At 40.9% G+C, this 19,548-nt stretch overlaps 1 protein-coding gene across 7 annotated transcripts in view; it reads left to right on the top strand.

The window, feature by feature from the left end:
* Nucleotides 1-19,548, top strand: part of Trio (trio Rho guanine nucleotide exchange factor) — a 344,029-nt gene that overhangs the window by 211,483 nt on the left and 112,998 nt on the right. For all 7 annotated transcript variants that reach the window (XM_020179766.2, XM_074077719.1, XM_074077720.1 and 4 more), the window contains exons 15-21: nt 634-800; nt 2,813-2,932; nt 4,940-5,131; nt 5,666-5,815; nt 7,663-7,777; nt 10,742-10,857; nt 15,201-15,323. In XM_020179766.2, coding sequence (XP_020035355.2) covers nt 634-800; nt 2,813-2,932; nt 4,940-5,131; nt 5,666-5,815; nt 7,663-7,777; nt 10,742-10,857; nt 15,201-15,323 — 983 coding nt within the window. The remainder of the gene's footprint in view (nt 1-633; nt 801-2,812; nt 2,933-4,939; nt 5,132-5,665; nt 5,816-7,662; nt 7,778-10,741; nt 10,858-15,200; nt 15,324-19,548) is intronic.

Raw genomic sequence — 19,548 nt, 5'->3', positions numbered from 1 at the left:
GAGTTCTTCATGTCATCACAGGATTCAGTGTGACTACTGCAGTCTTTAGCCCAGATGACACAGCTATTATCAATACCAGTTCATTAAAAGGAAGTGTCTTCCATTGTGTTTGCATAATATAGTCACACTTAACTTTATGGTCAGGAAACTAACCTAATGTTTTCATGTGTTATTTCACCTATCATGAACATATTTTACAAAATGATATGTTAGATCTCTGTGAGTTGAATGTGAATCCCAAGAAAATATTTCCACATTATTTTTTCTTAGTATATATATCACCAGCAGATATCACTTTAGGCTCGGAAATGTAATTGTAGTAACAGGAACTCAAATGGCAACAACCTACATTAACATTACTCGTTGCACACAACTGAAATGCTTCCTGAAGAGTAAGTGGTTCACTTACTTGCAAAGGGTGCTTCACTTTCACCAAGTTGTGGACATAGGAAATGGTGGGAGACACATTAGACATGCCCTCGCTGGGCTGTGCCCTCTTGAACAGGCCCACCAGCGCAGTGGTGTGGCCCCAAAAGGTTAAGTCGTTCACAAGCCAGACTGTGTTAAGTACCAGTCAAGAACAGAAGGTCGAAGTGCACATTGAATTCTAGGGACTCCCTCCAATGTCCGCAGGCGTGGAGCTGCTTTGTGATAGAGATGTGGACATGGCTACTCGGGTCCAGGACCTATTGGAGTTTCTTCATGAAAAACAGCAGGAGTTGGATTTGGCAGCAGAACAGCATCGAAAGCACCTGGAGCAGTGTGTGCAGCTGCGCCATCTGCAGGCCGAAGTCAAGCAGGTAAGCAGAGACAGAAGGAAATGAGGCTGCTGTGACCCGCTGAGGACTCGGAGGCACGATGTAGGAATTCTGGCTTGTAGTGTCTGGGAAGATCTTCCCTGATTACAATATGACTGTCTTGATATGTAAGATCATACCCCAATGCAGTATCCAATGGTAAAAATGGAGCCAGTGGTAGATAGTAGTCTATTGTGTAGTGGAAAAGACCTCCCTGCCCAGCAGCTATAGACCTTGAAATAATGTCCATGAGGCTGTCTTGCTATTGCTGGTCTCCTCCTTGAAACCTTGAGCACACTGCTTCCTCGGATAAGGAACTGTATGCTTCCTCTTATCAGTCTGGCAAGATCACAGATTGTGCATGCCTGGGGCTTTTCTTGGGTCATCAGGATACTAGGGTACCACATCCCAGGTGATATGGCAAAAATAAAAATGGGACAGGTAGAAGGGATTACTTTCTGCTAAATGCCATTGGGATCCCATGCAAAGTTGTTACATCTCACCCTGTGGACAGGGTGTCTGCTGGTGAAGTGGCTCAAAGGAGGGGAATGAGGCTAGGTGTTTTGTAGATGCATAGCCACCGCTGCTCTGGTTGAGGGCACCTTTGTCCACGATGAGCAGGATGTGTACAGACACAGGGCACTCACAGGAGCACATGCTCCTCCTTGTCAGAACTGACCCAGAGTACCTGGTGGTCTCCTGTGTCCCATCAGTAGTGCGATTACTTTTTACATATAAGTGAAACAAAGCAGTGTGACCTGCTAATAAAATGTGTCTTCTTGCCAAAAACAAAACAATTCATTTAAGAAATAAAATTAGTATATACCTCCAAATTGCCTTTGCTTGTGAGTAACAGACTACAAATAGTTTAAAAAAGATATTTTCTGGCTAGGGATATGGGTCAAGTGTTAGAGTGCCTTCCTACCAAGCACAAGGTCCTGAGTTCAACCTACAGTACACCCCACCTCCCAAACACACACACACAAAGTTATTTTCCCCTAAAAACAAGTCAGCAGATAGTAGATTACTGATGTCTATTTGGTGACGCCATGATATGTTAGGCTGCAGTCTTGGTGATGGGTGGCCTTGTGATCGTCAAATGGTAGCTAACAGCTCCAGTCATCACCTCAGTATCCCAGTCATCAGGAAAGGGAAAGTATAAGAAGTATGATGTAGCACCTGTGTTGAAAAAGCAGTATTGTCACAAATACCTCCAGAGATTTCAGCTTCAGTCTCATTTGCTACAAGTATGTTGTGGCTATAACTGAGCTACATGCGGAGCTCAGAAGTGTTTTCAAAACTCTCCCCCAAAGGTCTTTTGTTTTGTTTTGTTTTTTAAGTAAATGAAAAAATAGCTGGAGGTTTCTTCCACAAATAACTGTCTAGATTGAGTGTCTACAGTTTCAGTGGCTTCTGCTGTCAGAAGTGACTTCTCTTTGTGTGGGCTTGAGAAGCCCGTGGTTTGGGGGCTGGAGTGTGGCTCAAGTGTTGGACCCTGCTGAGCAAGCATGAGGCCCCAGTTCAAACCCCAGTGCCATCTCAAACCCAACCCCCAAAGAAAAAGCCTCAAGGTTTGGTTCTGAGCCTTGCATTGCAGCTTACTTCATACTTGGGCTGTTGAACTGGAAAACAAGTTAATAATGCAAGTTACCCTTATCAAGTAGTTTGCCAACTTTACAAGTTCAGTGGGCCTGAAAGGGAAGGAAAAATATTTCCCTTGAACATCAGGGAATTCTTTGTGTCAGTAGGTTTGCTAATATGTGGCCCACAAACTGTTTTGACCCATGTCTCATGTTCACAATCTACTGCCCCTCCCCTGTCCACTAATAAAAAGAACAGAACTGCAGCTCTTATGATCAGAGCCGTTGAGGGAGTTTGGGCTGCACCAGTAGGAAAGCCAGCGCTTCTTCCCTACTGGAAGCCCATACCACCTTGAAGACTTGTATCCCCTCCCTGGTGGCTGCAGGATGCACTGGAAAGGCCACCACTGGGAGTTACCCTATGTTGTGTTTCAGGTGCTGGGCTGGATCCGCAATGGAGAGTCCATGTTAAATGCGGGGCTTATCACAGCCAGCTCACTGCAGGAGGCAGAGCAGCTGCAGAGAGAGCATGAGCAGTTCCAGCATGCCATCGAGGTAAGGCAGCACCCTCTGTCGTGGGCCTCTCTGGGCGTGAGATTCGCCTGCTGTTCCCAACATGGCACCCGACCCAAGAGCCTCCAGGAGCTTGACTGGTAAAAATGACAGTGCTTGTAAATCTCCCATTGATTACAGAAGGAAACAGTATAGCAACTGCAGTGACCTGAGGATGGGAATCCCACCTAGGCGGCCTGAAAGCAAAGGTCCTTTGGCCTGATATAAGGATTCTTGCAGGATGCACTTTCTCTGATCAGGGATACCTTGGAAACAGGGAGCCCAAATCGGAGTCTGGACTAAGGTTTTTAAATATCTTGCTGGTCATTAGGCACATTCTTACTATGTAACCAGCTTTAACAAAGCAGAGTCCTCTAGAAGTCTCACCAAGAACAGGTATAAATCATAAGCACTTATTAATAAATAAAGCACTCAGCACAATTCCTCATGACATCTGCTTAAAAAAAAGCATTATTCACCTTGACAAGGGTTAAAGGTCAGTTCTTTGTCAGACAAATACAGTCAATGTAGGCCACTAACTTTCACTGTCAGCAGGTATACTAATTATTGTTAGGATTGGTTTCCCCCAGAGAAACAGGAAATAGTTTTGATGAGTAGTCTCAGTATAAAGTTAAGGGGAAAAGAGCATTTGATGACAGAAAACTTGTTTCCTGCTATACTAACATACATGTTGTTAGTCAAAGAAAAAAGCTATAGGGACCAGGCACAGTGACTCATATCTGTAATACCAGCTGTTTGGTAGGCAGATATCAGGAGGATCTCTGTTCAAGACCAGTCCCTGTAAAAAAGTTAGTGAAACCCGAATCTCAACCAATAATCCAGACCGTGGTGGCCTGCACCTGTGGTCCCAGCTAACATGGAGGCCATAGGTAGGAGGATTGCAGTTTTTTGTCCAGGCAAAAATATGAGACCTTTCCTGAAAAATAACTAAAACCAAAAAAAATTGTGTATGTGGTAGGGGGTATGGAGGCATGACTCTAGTGGTAGAGCCCTGCCTAGCAAGCATGAAGCCCTGAGTTCAAATCCCAGTACTGCAAAAAAAAAAAGCCATAGAAGTCACCCATCATAATTTACTTGCTAGATTATTTTTAGCTACACAGTGCCAGTAGACACGTGTTCACACTTCTTCCTGAGGCCCCAATTCCAGACAGCTTTTAAAAACTATATAACTATACTGAGCCAAGTAACTTGTAGTAATTAAATTGCAAGTGTTGAGTTATTTAATATATCTTGGTTAAGGACGAAACTATATTATGTTCAGTGTGTTATTTGATCGTTTCTTGTTCTCAAGTGAATTGCAAGATTTTTTTTTTAAACCTGCATCTATAGAGTCCCTGACTGTTCCCTGTGTGGGATTCTAGTTCTTCTCTGGAGAGCCCCTAACTTCAGCCCCTCACAAAACCCCTCCTCTTCTGGTGAGGATATGTGAGCAAAGCTCTCAGTGTATTTGATATGTGATTTTCTTAGATGTATTTCATGGCAGTAGGCCCCCACAGAACACATTTGGCTCATCCTTAGTTTTTCCTCCTTTTCTTTTCCTTTAAAAATCACTAGTCCTTTAAAACTTTTTCACTAGAGTCCAGAGCTTCAATTGAAAATGAAAATAAAAAGTATTCACTCTGGCCACCTTTTGTTTACTTGTTCATTTGCCTCTGGCAACTATTATAAGAAGGAATAATAAACTTGGAACATTTTGGTTTTTTAAAGAATATCAGCAGTTAAAGGTCTTTTCTGCTATTTCTTATACTAAGAACCCCACAGCTGAGACTCATTCGGGAGTCTTAATTCAGTTCATCCTTCATTAGATAAATTCAATATAAATTGGGTTGTTGGTAGGCCTAGAACTCTTTCACTGACCGGTGTGCCATGCTTTCAGAAGCATACTAGTGAGTGTTAACCGGGGCTGTTTGTGTAAAGTGAAGAGCATGCCAGGTCCTTCAGTCAGTGTGAGACTCGGCTGAACAAGCCTCCTGTCTTCCCTTTCTCTAGAAAACGCACCAGAGTGCACTGCAGGTGCAGCAGAAGGCTGAGGCCATGCTGCAGGCTAACCACTATGACATGGACATGATCCGCGACTGTGCTGAGAAGGTGGCCTCACACTGGCAGCAACTTATGCTCAAAATGGAGGACCGCCTTAAGCTCGTCAACGCCTCTGTTGCCTTCTACAAGACTTCAGAGCAGGTCTGGAGAGATGTTTAATTCCTTGAGCTCCCAGCTGATGTTTTATTTATTTACTTATTTTTTTATTGTGATGCTTGGTGGGGGTGTTTTGGCATTTACAGAAGTTCTTACAATTTATCAATTATGTCATACTTGAATTCACTCCCCTCGAGGGCTCCAGGGACAGCTCAGACAGTCTTAACCTAAACCATTCAGTTCCAGGTTAACCAGGGAAAATACGTTCTGAAATAAAAATTATTCTTGTTACCTTAGGTATCAAGGAATAATGGATTAGAAAGTAACTAGGAAGATGCCTCTTTTCCCTTCTTCTAAATCTGTGACCCAAAACACATCAGAGGGAGATAAGAAATTCAGCTTTGATTTTATTCTTATTCTGGAATCCCTCCCTGCCTGTCTTGAGCCCTGTGTTTGCTCTTGGGCCAGAGAAAGCCCATGGCTCATCTGTGGGTTTTTGGTGAAAGTTCTCCCAGTGACCTTCGTCAGTGGTCCCAGCTGCTGAGTGTTTTCAGAACTTGGAATGTCTTCCCCTCATAGGTGTGCAGTGTCCTTGAGAGCCTAGAGCAAGAGTACAAGAGAGAAGAAGATTGGTGTGGCGGAGCTGACAAGCTGGGCCCCAATTCTGAGACGGACCATGTCACACCAATGATTAGCAAGCACCTAGAGCAGAAGGAGGCATTCCTGAAGGTATGGAGCTGGCTTGGTTGGGTACTGGTGCCTCACTGCACAGATTCAGAAGGCCCACTTGAGAATGACAGAGGTGTCCTGCCTGTCAGCTAGAAGTGACACCTGCAGTTTGCACATGCTCCAGCGGGTCAGGAATGGGCAGCACAGTCTGTGCTTCCCAGGAGAGGCCCCATACCTGACAGCTCTTGCTTTGTCTGTAAGTAATGGGAGTAACAGCATCCGTGATAAGCTGGTTAGTGAAAGGAAATCTTAACTCCTTTTCTTGTGAGATTACACTGTCTGTCTAGTTTCCATGGTTAAAGAACTAGAAATCTGTTGAGTAAGAATTGCTTGGAATTCACAATCCAAATGATTCTGGACCTTAACATGGTAGCAGAATCACAGCCGGTGAGGTTTATCTGAGGCACAGTTACTACTAACTAAAAACTTTTCCCAAATATTCTGGAGGCAGAGAGAAAGTGGGCAACTGGTTGGTTGGTGAAACTCTTTCCAGGGATTGGCTGTTAACACCTAAGAATTTGTCGTATTCAGACAGGCTGGATGCTTTCTCTCTGAGACGCTCACATGAGGGCTTTACAAGGCTGCTTTGTCATGTGTCTGTGTACATCATATTTACTCATACGTAGGTCACAGTTTTGCCTTAAAACGGTTTAATTGTTTACAGTGGTCAGAACGTTTAGAAATATTTGACACTAAATGTTTCCACATTGCATTCATGAACTCTTAAAAAAGAATTTTTGATATTCTGCTTGCTTTCACAAATTGGACCCATCACAAAAAAAAGGGCTGGTGGAGTGGCTCAAGGTGTAGGCCCAGAGTTCAAACCCCAGTACTGGAAAAAAAAATGATATTTAGGTTAAAATGCAGAAGAAAATCAATTACAAGTCAATCTGTATAAAGGACTTGTAGACAGGTGTGGTGGCCACACCTATAATTCCAGCTACTTGGGAGGTGGCAATAGCAGGCTCAATTGAGGCTAACCCAGGCAAAAAAAAAGTTAGTGAGACCCTATCTGAAAAATAAATTAAAAGCAGAAAGGGTTGGGGTGTGGCTCAGGTGGTACAGTGTTTGCCTAGCAAACTTGAGGCCCTGAATTCAACTCCAGTACCACCAAAAAAAAAAGGACTTATACACCCATGGATTTCCGTGTCCCTGAACTACTCTCTTGTGGATACCAAGGACCTACTGTAAAGTAATGAAATTACTTACTTAGTCTGTCCTTCTGCATTAACACATAATATCAGTTATCCATGGCACAATAACACAAAATAGCAAACCACCCAAACCTCAATGGTTTAAACCAGGGATTGGAAAGCTAAGAACTGAAGGCTAAATCTGACACACTCACTCATTTACATATTATTTATGGCTACTTTCATCTGCAGTGTCAGGTGTGATCCTTCAGTGTGGAAAGTATTTATTATCTGCCCTTTACAGAAATCCAGCCTCAGCTTAGCTGGGCCCTATGGTTCAAGATTGTTTGTTTTAAAAGGGTTTGATCAAGATATTGGTCAGGGACATCGTCACTTAAAGGCTGCACTGGGAAAGGACTTTACTTCCTCTCTGGTTGCAGGCCAGTGGCTGCCCTCAGTCCTCTGACACCCAGGCCTGTCCATTGGACAGCTCATAACTTAGCATCTGACCTCATCAGAGAAAGGCCTCTGAGAGAGAGATTTTTTTTTTAATTGAAATAGGATTTAATCTGTGGATTTTCCAAAGCACAAGTTGGCCAGATGACTTTCGTAGGTGATTACCTATGTAAGAGTCATATGATACTCTCTTTCCTATACACTTACAGTTCATGCTTGTATAAATCACATTAATGATATGGTGTTCTCCATCATCAGGCCTGTACACTTGCTAGAAGGAACGCAGATGTCTTCCTGAAATACTTGCACAGGAACAGCGTGAACATGCCAGGAATGGTGACGCATATCAAAGCTCCAGAACAGCAAGTAAAAAGTGAGCACAGTATGGGTCTGAGCTCTTGGTCTAGGGCTTTATCTTAAATGTCCACATCATGTTAGTGAAGTCCTCATTAATTGTGTCACTTTAATAATAGATACTAAGGAAATACATTAGATGATAACATTGGATAAGTTGAAGAATATGTACAGAAAATGCAGTTTGCAGGATATTTGTTACTATTGACTGTTAAAGTAAACATAAATAAGGAAAAATGAAAATCACAGTAATCTACAGACAAAAATTTTTAAATTTGTTGATTAATTTAGTTATCTTTAACTATATACCAATATTGTATTATTACTGTAAAATGGTATCAATTTTACACCCCAGGTATAGTTAATTAATAAAAGCAAATGGCAAAGTATTATATAGTTCAATATCATTTGAGTACAAAATTCTATAAAACCTTTTGTCTACTTACATGAACTATAAAAAGAAGGTCTGGGAAAATGTGTACCAAGTAATAGATAGTAGGAGTGGTATGGACAAAAAGGTAAGTAAACTGGGAATGAGCTGGGCCGCATAGCCAAAGTTGAGTCTCAGAGGAAAAACATTGTGATGCTCAGTTAACAAATGACTCATCTCACGCTTTTTTAAAAAATAAACTTGGCAGTACTTTTTACATTGCATTCAGCTTTCTACTCATCTGATTCATGTGTTGCCACCTAGTACAGTCCTCCAAGTTCTTTTAGTAAAACCTCATATTTACTAATTTGGGGGTTTTTCTTCTGGGAAACCAAGTGACTACCAAGCGCAACAATTTTTCAGCATGAACAAGTCCTCTTTGCAAGCAAGATTGATAATTAGCATGCTTGGCACATTTCATATAAAAATAATTACCTTTCTCCTCTCTCTTTATACTTCTTTTGCTCATTGGTCACATGTGTTTTGTAGTACTAGTTTGACATTCATGTTTATGTGTGAGAAAAGAGCATGTTTCATACGTTCACTCACTAAGTACTCATGTGTTTGGCATTGTGTATCAGATGCTGTGGAAAGTTAAAAAATTTGTCTTCTGGTCTACTTGGGGGCAAAATGTTTATGTATCAGGTAGTGTATTCATGTGAGGGTGATGGTGGGAAGACACCACCCTGTGACTCATCCACAGAAAGACAGTGTAGCCTCAGAGGAAACAGGTAGACTATAGAGTCACAGGAAGGCCATGTGGTTCTAGGATCCCTCAGGGACCTCCAGAGGCACCAGATTCAGAAAGGAGGGCCATTAGGGCTGTGCTTAGCTGCTCACTTGCAGAAATTATCACCGGTTTGGGCAGGGGCTAAAAATGAGACCATAAGAGATCCATTGGCTTATGTGAATTTTCATATTTCGTATTTCCATTTAAGTGGTAGCTTAATTTTTTTTGGCAGATTGCAAATTTATTTCAGTGAACTACTATACCTTTTCAGTGGAATTATGATAACAGCATGACCACTAAGCTGATACGTGAATTTGACTGTCTAGTTCTTGTTTCTCACTACCATGAGAATTCAGTCAGTATTTGTGGAAAACCTACAATTTTAAGAGTTTCTAATGTAACAAAGTTAATATTCTAGGTACCATTATTTGATTTGGAACTTCTATCTTCAGAGTTTTTTTCTTAAGTTTTATCAACCATAGAATAAAGCAGACTTACTATTAAAAACTTTCAAAAGGGTATTAGGTACACATAAATTACCTAATTTCTTTGCCACTGGTAACCACTGTTAAGACTTCTTTTGTGCCTTCTGTGTGTACATGTAGCTATATGTGCACAGAGAAATATAAACATGTATATCCCACTCACCCATGTCACTTTTTTATCTTTGACAAAAGGGGGGGGGGTATATTCCTCTGCAACAGGCTTATTTCACCTTATACTGCATGTTATCTTTCTATGTCAGAATTTAGAGATTTGCTCTCTTCTTTTGAACATTGGAAACAGGATTAAGTTTCTGTAATTAACTTATGCTAACCCCCCCCCCACACACACACCCCTCCACTCCACCCTCCTCACCTTGTAGTGTTCATTTCTTACTGACAGTGTTTCACTATTCCTGTCAGCTCTTTAGGGTTCATCTTTCCTCTGTTGACTATTAAGTAAATGAAGGCTGTGTTCCAAAAGTTTTCAGCTTTTTATTTGTGCAGCATTGTGATGGTGATTATTGTTTGGGTATGACATTTTTAGGATTTTTTTTGCGGGGAGGCAGTACTAAGGTTTGAACACAGGGCCTCACACTTGCTGGGCAGGTGCTCTACCACTTGAGCCATGCTCCAAGGCCTTTTTGCTCTCATATTTTTCAGGTAGAGTCTCATCCATGATCTTCCTGATTTCTGCCTCTCTAGTAGCTGGAATTGCAGGCATGAATCACCAAACTTGGCTGACATTTTTAGTTTTTGTGTAATAAGAGTTTTTGCTTTTACAGCTTTATGTTTCTCTGCTTCCCTAGTTTTATGTCCTTCCCTCTCCTAAGGCCTTATGTTGAAAAAAAAATTAATCACAAGCAAACAAAAACACTTGTTTTCTTCTAGTGCTGCACCATTTTGTTCTTTCTTTTTTCTTCTTTTCTCTTTTTTAAATAGAGTCTTGCTGTGTAGCCCAGACTAGTCAAATACAAGATCCTCCTGCTTTAGTCTCCTGCATGCTTACAGGCATGTACTGCCATACCCAGACTCCACCATTTTGCTGTACCACCTTTAATAGATACTACATTTCTGCTGTAGAAGCTTTAGAAGTTTTGAACAAAATATCTAATGCTGTTATTTTTCCAGCCATTGTAGAATTGACCCTGCAAAAGATAAAATTTGCGTATCCCACTAACCTGAGGTATTACAGACTGACCTTAAGTTTCCATTACTCTTTTATAAGCTAAGCATAATGTCTTACTGTGTCATTTGCATAAAAGTCATAAGAAAGGGGGTTTTGCAGATGTCTTAATGAATATCAAGCACCGACATACATCTTTTCCTTTTATCTCTCAGATATCTTGAATGAACTCTTCCAGCGGGAGAACAGGGTATTACATTACTGGACCATGAGGAAGAGACGGCTAGACCAGTGCCAGCAGTACGTGGTCTTTGAAAGAAGTGCCAAGCAGGTCAGCACATGCCTGGCTCCCCAAGCCTCCACACCATGCTCACACTTCCTCCATCAGATACGCAGATTTTCTCATGGAAGCCATTTTGAAAACCACTTTGTAATGTGCAAAACAGTCTTGCCTTTAACCAATAGTTTATTTAAAAACAAAACCTCAGCCAGGTGAAAAATGTCACTTGGTATTTTGACCCTCTACAAGCGTGCCACTCAGCTTCCTCTACTCCCTTTACCTTTCGTTCAAAGTGGGCAAGTACAGGTAATCCTTAGGATTCTTATTTTAAAAGCATTGGGGAGCCTTGGTCTTGTGCTTATGTAAATACAGTGGGTGTTTTTTATATTACTCCTTGTATTTTTAAAATAAAGTTCTTTTTAGATTAAAGTTGATCTAAAATTGAGAAATGTGACAGAATTTCTACTAGTTCAGAATAGTTTTAAGGAAAGGTTCTTGCATTTGGCTAAGGCAGAGACATCAAGGGGTAGGTACATTTTGAGTAGCCCCTTTCTGAGGTCACTGGAATAAAGTGCTTGTCAAGATCATGAGTCATAGAAGATTATTTTAGGGTAAAATCTATTTATCTCTTCTTAAATATTAAAATTCCTGTCACTTCTCTTTGGCCTTTATAGTAGCATAAGAATCTAAATGAGGATCAGAAAGGAAATGTCAGATAGAGGCATATTTTCCCAACACCTGTGAGGTCAGGCCCCAGGCTGGGTGCTCCCCATGTGCCATCCCACGTACATGAGCTAGAGTCTCCCAGCGCCCCTTAGTGCTGTCAGTTAGTGGTGACCCACATCTTGATCATGACTCAGACCTGGATGTCTTCTGCATCCATGTGAAATACAATGTGTGACCCTTAGGAAACATTCAGTAAAACCTTTTTAGCCCTAGAAAGGTGAAATGTTCCTCCACATAGGTTTTGCCCCTAGGAAACAGTTTGTCCCATTTTGTACATTAGTCTCACAAGCTGGGGCTTGGGGCTGGTTAGGTTAGAGTGTTTGCCCAGAACTCCTTAGCATTCCTTGGTAAACCATGGTTAATGGACTGTGGATCTGGCTCCTTAATGGCCTTTCCCTCATCTTGACTTGACTTCACCAGGTGTAGTAATCATATCCAAACAGTGAAATGGCAAGAGTGGGTTTGGTAGTGTTGCATTACATCTTAACATTTTGTCAAAGACTGTTCAAGTATACTTCAGAATTACTAGAGGTCTGCTTTAGTTTCTAACTAGAGATGGCTTAATATTCTTCCTCACATACCTTTATTAACTCTGTTGAAAACAAAGTATCAGTCAACTATGGAGAAAAAAATGGTAAAGAATTCTCTTGGCAGCGAAATATAAGTTTACAGCTTTACTGCTGATGACCCATCAGCACCACATCCCTCTCGATCTTTTCCATGGTGAGCCCTACACTCTAGTAAACACTGCTTTCCCATAGCAGCCAGTCCTTAAGGTCCCTCACTGATTTCACAGTTTTTGGTGCAGTGCACTAAGATGACTGTGTGGATGGAGCTGTTCCTGGTGTGAGTGTGAGAGTGACTTGTAGCCCCCCTGGCACTCCCTCTGGGTGTGTCCTTCCCCTTGGGCTTCCTGTCCCCCTTGCCCCTGCCTGCCTTTCAGGTCCTCCTCTCTCTTATCTCCACCTTTGAATGCTGCCTTTCTCAGGGCTTAGTTTGTGCTGTTCTTGTTTCTCTTTCCTGTCTTTTTATCTCTGTCCCTGGGGTATCTCCCAGCCCTGACCTTCATTTCTGGTCTCCAGATTTATAAATCCCAGGTACTTCCTTGGCATGTTTCCATTTTGACCTTACTAGAAGCAAAATTGCACTTGTAATTCTCTGTCCTGTACCCTTACTCATGATACTCAGCTAAGAGTGATGAGATGTGTCATTCTTCATTTCTTGCCTTGCCCTCATCTTCCTACTTCTGCTCCTTCAGGTCCAGGATGTGCTTCAGCTCTGCCCTCTCCTCCATCTTAACCTCAGCAGGATTCCAGACATTTTCTGAGCTGACCCTCTGCTACTTCCACTTACTCTCCGCTGCAATCCCTTTCCCACACAATAGTCTCATGTGCTTTCCTCCACAACCTCATCTCCAGACTCTCCTGCTCTCCTACAGGAAGTCCTGTAGCAGGTCAAGCTGGTCCTACTCACAGCCATGACATATGCTGATGCCTCTGTTGTTCCTCAAGTCCTAACTTAGATTACTTCCCCTGACCTCCTAATATGCTCTTCCATTTCTTTTTGTCATTGCAACTGTCTTCTATGAATTACTTTTCTTTTGTGTCTTCCTTTCTGGTCTACAAGGGTAAAGTCCAGGCTTCTATTTCCTAGGAACTCAGGGCACTTGGTCCACAGATGCCATGGACTTGGAAACAGTTTGCTGTATGAATGGAGAAATTGGCAGAGTGGCCTTCATTCATATCAATGTCAATATTGTTTCAGAGATGGTACAGCTATACTCAAGCATGACATAAGTAAAATGCCCATCCTAGAAGGTGAAGATGCCTATGGGCCAAGATTTCCTACTCATTTTTGGTTATGAAAATACCACAAGTGCAGTAATGTATCTGATAGAGACAACCAAAGTCAGTGTTCCAGTACTGCCAATTACAATGGATAGATTTAATATGTTTCTTTTCCTTAACATGGCTATTTTAGATGTATGTTTCAGTAAGTCTGATTTCACTTTGGATAGAAAGAGAAATAGAAGAAAATATTAGATTCCATTGAAAATTATGAGAGAATAATATAACTTAGAACTCTCATTCCACTGCGGTCTAAACCTCACTGGGCCCTTCTCTCCAGATGCCATCATTAGACTAGAAAGGTTAAGTCATGGCTTCTGCCAGTGTCTCCCCACAGGTGTGCTTATAGATAATATGGAGGAGGACACAGGAATAAGAAGAAAAACCAAAACATATAAATTTGAGAACCAGAAATACGCACCTGCTTTCTGTTTTTTTACACCTAATGGCGTTTTACCCAGAAGGTTGTGAAGTTTCAGTGATACGAATGTCTGGATAATTTCACATTGTAAGGCTTTCATACTACCCTTTACCCATACCTTTTCCAGATTCCTTGGGTTGTGGTTTCTCTTACTGCATTGTTATTATACCTCTAGATTCATGGTTATAAGAAACTTGAACTTTTTATTTTTGCTACATAGGTGACAGGATTATATTTTCTCTAGTGCCCTTTTTTTTCAGTGTTGGAATTGTGATAACTAGTTTCAGAAACACATTTCTCTCTTCCAGGGAATATTTCTTTCTTTTTCCTTTTTTCTTTTTTCTTTTTTTTGGTAGGAAAAGCAAAAATTTATTTGTATGGTATCACAAGGAAAAAAAACAGTTGACAACCAGATAAGAGAGTATAACTGACAGGATTGAGTGTGGGTTTGATACCTTGCATTAGGCTTCTTTTGAAGGGCTATCTCCATTTGGGTGACCTTATTGATCAGTTGTCTCTTCCTCAGATCATGGTTTGAATTTCACACAAGGGAACATTTCCCGTGCTTCGCTTTCACTTCTGCATTCCATTTGGTCCATTTTGAGTGCCCGACTATCTTTCACATTCTGTCTGGGCCTTAGTATCTCCCACCATGTCTTCTTAAAAGGTGCCGCCTTACATTTGCTCCCTACAGAACAACAAAAACAATCTTGGCTTAGGTGGGGTGAATGTCTCATCATGGTGTAACTGCTTCCTGCTGGGTAGGGTGGTATAGATGCCTCTGCCTCTGTATTTATTGTTCTGGCAGAGAGTATGGAGCAGTCTTCAGAGACACCACAGGGTCTATTTGAATATTGGAATAAAACTGTATGGAGGCCTGGTCCAAGGACTAAAAGGCACCGAAGGGTCAGACTATAGGGGATGGAGCCCATGTTGCAGCATCTTCTGTAACTCTATAACCTGGAGGCAGGAAGAAACAAATGTGTTTAGGAGAATAATAAGGCAAAGCCCAATGGCGAAAAGGAGTAAAATAGACATCAGAAGTTCCAAGAAGGGGAGAAGCCAGAATAGCCATGGCAAGTGTTTCCTATAATTTGGTGGGTTAATTAATGAATGTTGATTTAAAGCTGTCCTGATTTATTAACCCAAAAGTAGTGATCTTTCCCACCGAGGGCCTGTTTCTTTTTTTTTCCTTTTTTCCAGGTACTAGGGTTTGAACTCGAGGCCTCACACTTGCTTGACAGGTTCTCTACCTCTCAAGCCATACCTCCAGCCCTAAAGGGGATATTTCTTAATGCATGCCATCTTTGGCTTGTTGTAGTAAGCAAGGTACTGAGAAATTTGCACTTCGCTCACAAATGTTTAGCTCATGAACATTTTTTCATTCCTTCCCTCTGTAGGCTTTAGAGTGGATCCATGACAATGGGGAATTCTACCTTTCCACACACACCTCAACAGGGTCTAGCATACAGCACACTCAGGAGCTGCTGAAAGAGCACGAGGAGTTTCAGATAACTGCAAAGGTAAATTTCTCATGGGAGTGGATGTCTGCATAGCGGCCTGGAAGTCTGCCTGGGTTTTTCAAAAGTAACCTAAAACAGGATACTTCAGACAAGTAATTTCTGAAATGTGAAATTGGAAAAACAGGATGGCCAGATGGGCATTAGGTCTGAACTTAGGTGGTGCTTCATACTCTTTCTAGTGCTCATCCCTACACTTTTCCTCTTCATCACCACCTTCGTCTTCTTTGTCCTTTTGTCCCTCTGACTTCTGAGAACTCCTCCATCTTTTTCCTCTTTTTTACCTTTGTTTCTTTCATTATTCTTTTCCTCTTTCCCCCTCTCCAAGTTATTTTCTCAGTGCTTACTATTTTTGTGAAACACACTTTAGTGTCACAAACTTAACTGTATGTATTCTGTGGGTGTTTACCCTTCCTTGTCTCAGGAGAATCACCTACCCATCTTGTCATGAAGTTGGGTTTAATGACTGGCAGAGTTGATGTCAGCATCTCTGCTGCTGGTTGTTCACGAGTTTATAATCCTGGAAATGTCACTTTTCTCCTAAAAATAAAATAGAATTGAATACTTAATCAAATACAGTTGCATCTTCATGGCATGTGAGGTATATTTGAGTAAATGTGAATTTTTAAGAAAATGTGTAAGAATACAAATGCTGACATGAATGGTTCCCTAAAGTATATACCTGCAAAGGCCAATTCCTTCTTTTACCTCGAATGACTCAGAGACTCTCAGAGTTCCTTTCTCACACTGTGGTGCTTTTGTTTTTCAGAGTTTTTAAATGCATATTCTTTAAAGATTTTCAGAAATGCTCCAATTTTTGATAAAAGATTTGAGTTTTTAGAAGAAAATAATATTTCAGATTTAAGAGTGGAAAATAAATGATCAACCTAGATAACTTATTTTGTCTAAAAAGAAGTGATCTTATAAAGTCATAAGAATGATCATCTTGTGTAGCCCTTAAACTGGATTGTTTTTCAAGCAGGAATTTTTAAATCATTTGAAGAGAAATAGCTATTTTGTATTGTGTTTGTGCATGGTTACAGAAATGTAACCATTTTTGCCTCCTTTTATTCTTTGCTGCCCTCTGTTCCCACTCTCCCACCCTGTAAGATTATTTCCCTTCAGTCCTGAGACTGCTGGGCCCTGGGAATGCCTGGTCCCTGTTCTGGAAGACCATAGTCTAGTAGGGCTACAGAGAAACTGCTCTCCTGTGGTGAGAAGCCCTGGCACTGGTTGGGGGCACCAGGAACATTGGGGTGGGTGGGACTCAGGGGAAGCCCGGAGCAGTGGCCACTCCCAGAGGTAAAAAGAGCACTCGGGAGAGGTGATCTGTTCTGTCTTGCCGGTGAGGATCATACCTTTCCTTCCTCCAGATGCAGCATGTATTTGGCTGTACAGTTCTTATTTTGTTAATATTTAGATATAAGATTATAGTTACTATGTGTTATAATATCTGTATTTGTTTCTTTGACGTCCTTTGATTTTTAGAAAGGTGCTAAGAAAATTTACCCGCAGGTAACTTTGCTTTTTTTCACTACTTTTCCACTCTGAAGGCCCTGTGTATGGCTCAGTAGCCCCTCACTGCACAACTCTAGGGGCCACATAACATAGAACATGATATGAATGTGCTGTCTGGAGCTGAGGGACACACCAGTGGAGTGTGTATGAAAGAACTTTCCATTTTCCCTAAATGTTCCTTTTCATCAAATTTAGGGTGGAGCTATTGGAAAGTTAGGTATTAGTAGGCATATTTTTATTCTTGTATTTTGTAAGACAGATCTACGAATGTAGGTGATATATCTGACCTTTGTGTTTCCCCAAATAAATCCTACTTATATCAAGAGGATTGGGAGGTTTTTCTTAACAATTTGTTTTCATTGATTTCTGGCTATCTCTCTCTGAATCGGAAAGCACCTGCTTTGGTATTTGGAGATGTCATTTGGATTTTCATGATGAAATGAGGCTTTTGTCCTGCTCACATCTGTCACTCTGTTTTAGTGTCTTCTAAGAAACCATTGTTCTTTTGTTCTATTAAGAGTCCTTAGCCTGACAGGACAGTCTTTCACTTGTTACAATAATTGCTATTAAGAGGTTTTTAGTGTTAGAAGAGGTAAAGCTATAAGACAAGCGAAAGTCTCTCATCATTATCTTTTAAGACTGGCTCCCTTCCTTTATTGCTTTTATCAAGTGTCATGCAAACATCCCTTTACCCAGGCCCCAGGTGTTATTTAAGATCAAGTTTCTGTGCTTACCCAGTGAGTAGGCTCTTTAGGGGTGAGACCTGAGGAGGAGCATCTTAAACAGCTCACCACATGGTCTGTGCACACACTGAAGTTTGAAATCTACTATCTTACTAAACAACTCCCAACTTTGTAGTCTTCCTCCCACATGACTCCCCTCGGCCCTAATCCACAGTGTCCCCCAATGCCAAATGCTTTGCTTTGTGAGCTGTCTGAGATCATTGACTGTGCATGCTTCTTGGGGCTCTGGTCACGCAAGAACACTACAAGTAAAGCTGTCTTGTGCAAGAGGACTTTTTCCCCACTATTGATTATGCCTATAGAAGAAGTTGTTCATTTATAATATTTATGTACATTGTAAGTAAACACCCATTTTCATAACAATCTCTAGAGTTAACAAACAGAATGAATATGAAAACCTTCATAGTATATCACTTTCAAGACATGGGTATTTTTTACTAGTAGCCTTTGGATTCATATTAAGTTGGATTCATATCTCACCTTGACACCAAGAAAGATGCCAAGCTGGGTGCTGGTGTTTTACACCTATCATCCTAGCTACTCAGGAGGCAGAGATCAGGAGGATCATGGTTCAAAGCCAGACTCAGGCAAATAGTTCATGAGACCCTATCTCAGAAATTCCCAACACAGAAAAGGGCTGGTGGAGTGGCTCATGCAGTAAGAGTGCCTGCCTAGCAAGTGTGAGGTCCTGAATTTAAACCTAATACCACCAAAAAATAAAGGGTAGATGCCAAAAAAAAAAATGACTTAAGTATCCGCTATAAAAGCTTTAAAGTTCTGGGAGAAATAACAGAATTTTTAAAAAATTATCCTTATATGAAGTAGTTTTATGCCACTTTGTGTCTAAATGGTACAAACCCAAGTTCCTATAAGAAAAGATTAATAAATTTCATAAATTCACCTATTCAAAAAATTTAAAAATTACTAAAGGGCAGTGACCGTAAGCAAAATCTAAGGGCAGAAAGCAAGTAGAGAAGATCCAAAGGCAGCTCCTGTCATAAAGGGGTGATTGCCCAATAGTGAAAGAACTTTAACAAATCAGTAGGGTAAAAAGACTAAGAAAATGGACAAGTAATCATAAAGATAGCCACAGGGAAGAAATCACATATTAGATTATTCACCTTACTGAAAATAAAGAAGATGTGAATCAAATCTATACTTAATTCTGTTTTCACCCAGTAGATTGGCAAAGATCAAAAGGCTGTATTGACAATGCCCAGAATGAATGGTAGTGACCTCTTTAGGGACCTCTGGCAGCATCTTTCGTTACCACCTACACACTTGTCTGCCCTAATAATTCCATAGCTTAAATGTGTGTTCTATCTAGGCATGCTCAGACTCTTGTCAAAACACAGGTGAACAGGAGGATTATTTCCTGAGTTGCTGTTGTAGTAGGAGGTTATAAACAACTTGAAGGCCCATCCGTGGAGAAGCACTAATTTATGAAATGCCCATACAGTGAAATACCATGAGCTCTATACATAAGCTAGGGTGCTTGCTGCTTTTGTTCTGATAGGGAAGGCTAACCAAGATTTGTTAAATTAAAGATATTTGGTATAGTGATCTTTATTGTATGCAAACATTTACGTGAAAAATGTGAGGAAGAAAAGTGCATATATACATATACACATTTGTATATTTATATAAACATCTTTGGATTTACTGATCCAGTTATCAGCACAATGGTCTTAACGGTAGCGAGAGATGGAATAAGGTGAGTTTTCACTTTGTATTCTTTTTTACCTTTGGAAATTTGAATCCCCTGAATGTATTTTTTAAATGCCAATTAAAATTAAAATATAGTGAGCTAGGCACAGTTTATGGATTAGAAGATTAATTATACTTTAAGTTTTATCACACCATTCATTCACTCAGTTATATGTTGAGCCCCTTCTCAGTGGTTGCTAGGTTCATGGATTATACATGCTACTTAAACAATAGGCAATAACATGGTGAATGGGTGAAAC

The sequence above is a fragment of the Castor canadensis genome, chromosome 6, assembly GCF_047511655.1.
Source record: "Castor canadensis chromosome 6, mCasCan1.hap1v2, whole genome shotgun sequence".
NCBI classification, from domain to species: Eukaryota; Metazoa; Chordata; class Mammalia; order Rodentia; family Castoridae; genus Castor; species Castor canadensis.
The sequence above is the reverse complement of the archived record's forward strand: the minus strand, read 5'-3'. Positions and strand labels throughout refer to the sequence as shown.